This window comes from Nicotiana sylvestris, chromosome 11, assembly GCF_000393655.2.
Source record: "Nicotiana sylvestris chromosome 11, ASM39365v2, whole genome shotgun sequence".
NCBI classification, from domain to species: domain Eukaryota; kingdom Viridiplantae; phylum Streptophyta; class Magnoliopsida; order Solanales; family Solanaceae; genus Nicotiana; species Nicotiana sylvestris.
Genome location: NC_091067.1, coordinates 3,231,178 through 3,234,280, shown reverse-complemented (window position 1 = coordinate 3,234,280; position 3,103 = coordinate 3,231,178). Strand labels below are relative to the sequence as shown.

General features: G+C 31.4%; 1 protein-coding gene across 1 annotated transcript; it reads right to left on the bottom strand.

The window, feature by feature from the left end:
- Nucleotides 1–956: 956 nt before the first annotated feature.
- Nucleotides 957–1,643, bottom strand: LOC104231665 (putative EG45-like domain containing protein 1). The gene is made up of 3 exons (XM_009784696.2): nucleotides 1,518–1,643; nucleotides 1,155–1,416; nucleotides 957–1,047 (listed from the first exon to the last, which is right to left on the bottom strand). The coding sequence occupies exons 1-3, from the start codon at nucleotides 1,627–1,629 to the stop codon at nucleotides 1,038–1,040; spliced, it is 384 nt and encodes a 127-aa protein (XP_009782998.1). The 5' UTR covers nucleotides 1,630–1,643; the 3' UTR covers nucleotides 957–1,037.
- Between the last annotated feature and the right edge of the window lie 1,460 nt (nucleotides 1,644–3,103).

Sequence of the window (3,103 nt, the reverse complement as noted above, 5' to 3'; positions counted from 1 at the left end):
ACTTACCTAGATGTGATTAATCCTTACTTGCGAATCACACAGTATTTTCATGCATGTTTTTTACATATGTCCATTCCTCATTCATATGGGGGATTGTTGCGTTTTTATTAGGAGGTGTGAATGGGAAATGGAAGAGGTACCCCTTGGGTTGCACCTCTTCATCTCACCCTTTCATTGTCTATTAATTTAGAGGCTTGGCTTCATTTTTAATAGATGGAAAATCTGAAAACTTCTCCCCTCTTTTTATATTGTAGCATTATTTTCCAAATAAATATAAGTGTCAAGTGTGATTTGCTCCGTTTGTTGAGTTCACTGAAGTTCTGTGATTTGAAGTGCCGCTATCACAAAATAGTTATACTGTTCTATCCTGGGAGGAATTAATCCGTATACCTTGGGCAACAGTAAGGGGATTAAATTCCTTAAGGACACACTGTGCATTCAATGGGCTCGGAATTATTTTACGATTTGTTTATTGAACTAACTTTTGTTTGCTTCTTTGATTTTTTGATTTTGAATACAGTAATACCAACAATTTAGTCTATGACTATCCTCTAATGCAACCAAAATTTAGTTGCATTAGAGTTTTTATCCTTGATGTAATGGTAGAGTTGTTGTAGTAAGGAAGCTAGTCGTATAGTTGTAGATAGAGTTTATGAGTTTGGTGTGGTCCGTACTATTTTTTTTTTGTTTTGTAAAGTTCAATTGGTATATAAAATTTTACTTACCAAAATAAATATCTAATATCATGAATATACGTTACGAAAAAATTACTATTCTGGATTATCTCCTGTATCTGATTATCAAGATCTTATGATATGAAATATATGGTAAATGGCTTGCCCTTGCTAAAGCTTACTCAAAATATTTTCCAACATAAAACAAAAAGAAAAGGAAAAGATGAACTTTTATTCTTAGAATTGATCATGTACATGCATCAAGTTGTCAATTATCCATCAATTCAACTTCACTATGGAGTATACTTCTACATGCTATATATAATATAGATCGAAGTTCCATGCGCCATATTTGATGCCTTCTTATCCCACCCTGATAATCATAGAACAATATACTCAGTGGCGGATGTGACATATATATAATTAATAATTTAATTGAATTTAATATTTTGGATAAAGAGTATATATATAATTACTTACTTGACGTAGTCAATCTTAATAATATTTTCGACAGTGACTGGAGTAGCAATGATTGAAAAGGCTTCTTTAGAGAGATCCATGGTTACACCACATCCAGGGCAATCACTTACCATTTTTACTACAACACTCTTGCCAGTGCAAGGTTGTGGCACTGGACCAGTGCATGTGACCTTTAATAATGTTCCACAATTAAAATCAAGCCCGAGACGATCACTCGCTGCTAAGAGGGTGCCTTGGGTTGTGTTTCCATAACATGTCGTAGCTGTAATAACAATAATATTTGTCCATCAGTATCAAATAAGTTCGAACATATGGTCTAACAAAATTTTAAGAGAGTAACAAAAAAGAATAGAAGAAACTTACTAGCATGTGATAAGTTGTAATAAAATGAGGCAGTCCCTGGTATAGCCAAAGCTATTGAAAACAAAGTTGACACAACACCAATAATGAGACAAATAGTTTTAGGAATTGCCATTTCTTTTCCAAAGCCTTTTTTATTTCACTGATACATCTACCCAACCAGTAATCACCACCTTTTTATAATCTTTTCTAAGTGACCATGGGCTAAAATATGGTAACCAGTTAAGAGAATTAAGGCAATCTTTTTTTTTAGCCAAAAGATCCACCTTGCTGGTGGGTTTTAGGAATATCAATTATTGTGCATTTCCTATCATACTATATTCATATGCATTGTAATATTTTCATCTGGTATCCAAATGAGTTAGTGATGGATTGATAAGTACCCTTTTATCCTTAAATCAAAGGTTTCGGGTTCGATCTTGTGTATGGAGTCTCTTATGATAAGAAACGCTTTATCCTCTAATCAGTATTTTAAAAGGCGAGGGCATAAGACGGGATATTTTACTTAATATGGGGCGAAGCAAAAACTTCGAGACATGGGGCGTAAGTCCCATGGATATTTAATTTTTATAATTTTTGAATGAATAATATATTATTATAACAAAAAAAAATTAAAAGATACATTAAAAGTTCATAAAACTAAAAAGAATTAAAGAAATACATATAAAAAAAAAATCTAGCATGTTTTACAAAACACATATAAAATAAAACATTTAGCACGTTTTACAAATATAAATAATGCAATACTGTTAAAATTACTATGAAATATAAATTTACTAAAATGTCTCAACTTTCAAACGATTAAAAGTCATAATTTCTTAAAAAATATTGTCAAACTGCATATTTTACTTCCTTAAAAGTAAATACTCAATAAATTCTATCAATACTGTAATTTAAAATATTACTCATTCATGAGACAGAACTAAGATATGAAGATCTATCAAATAAAGATATAAATTTTGTTTATTTATTTTCAAAAGAAATGTTCAAATGATATTCACCTTCATGATGTTCTCAGTTAGTAAATATGCAATAATATGGTTTGTTATGTGAGTTATTCACATTTTTCATATTCCTATAGACAAAAAGAACTTTAATAATTATTTATTGAAGACTTTTGAGAGTCAACCGTGCTAATTATTGAATTCAACACATGATTTGCATAGGAACTGTGAGGCAAGTCCCGAGCGTTGAGAATTAGGTATGTTTAGGGCGTAAATCTCACAGAACAAAGCCCCACATATGAGTCTCAAGGCATTTTAATAGTGATATGCTAAATTCAACATGTTCGCAGCCTACTCAAATGGGAGACGCCAGCTCAGCTAAAGCAGTTAGTTAGTTATGCCAAGTCAGCTGAAAGTTAGTTAGGAAGTTAGTTGACAAAAGTTAGTTAGAACTAGGGGCGTTCATAAAATCCGAAAACCCGAACCAAACCGACCAGAAAAACCAATACTCTTTGGTTTGGTTTGGTTTTGGTTTTGAAATTTAAAAACCGATCAAATTTGGTTTGGTTTTGGTTTTAATTAAAAATAAATTGAACCAAACCAAATATAGGAGTATCTATTTTTAATTTATTATTACACATATAT

Coding starts and splice junctions, on each gene's coding strand:
- LOC104231665 (XM_009784696.2), bottom strand. CDS start 1,629: ATGGCAATTCCTAAAACTATTTGTCTCATTATTGGTGTTGTGTCAACT. Junction 1,417..1,517: donor TTACAACTTATCACATGCTA/GTAAGTTTCTTC, acceptor TTGTTATTACAG/CTACGACATGTTATGGAAAC.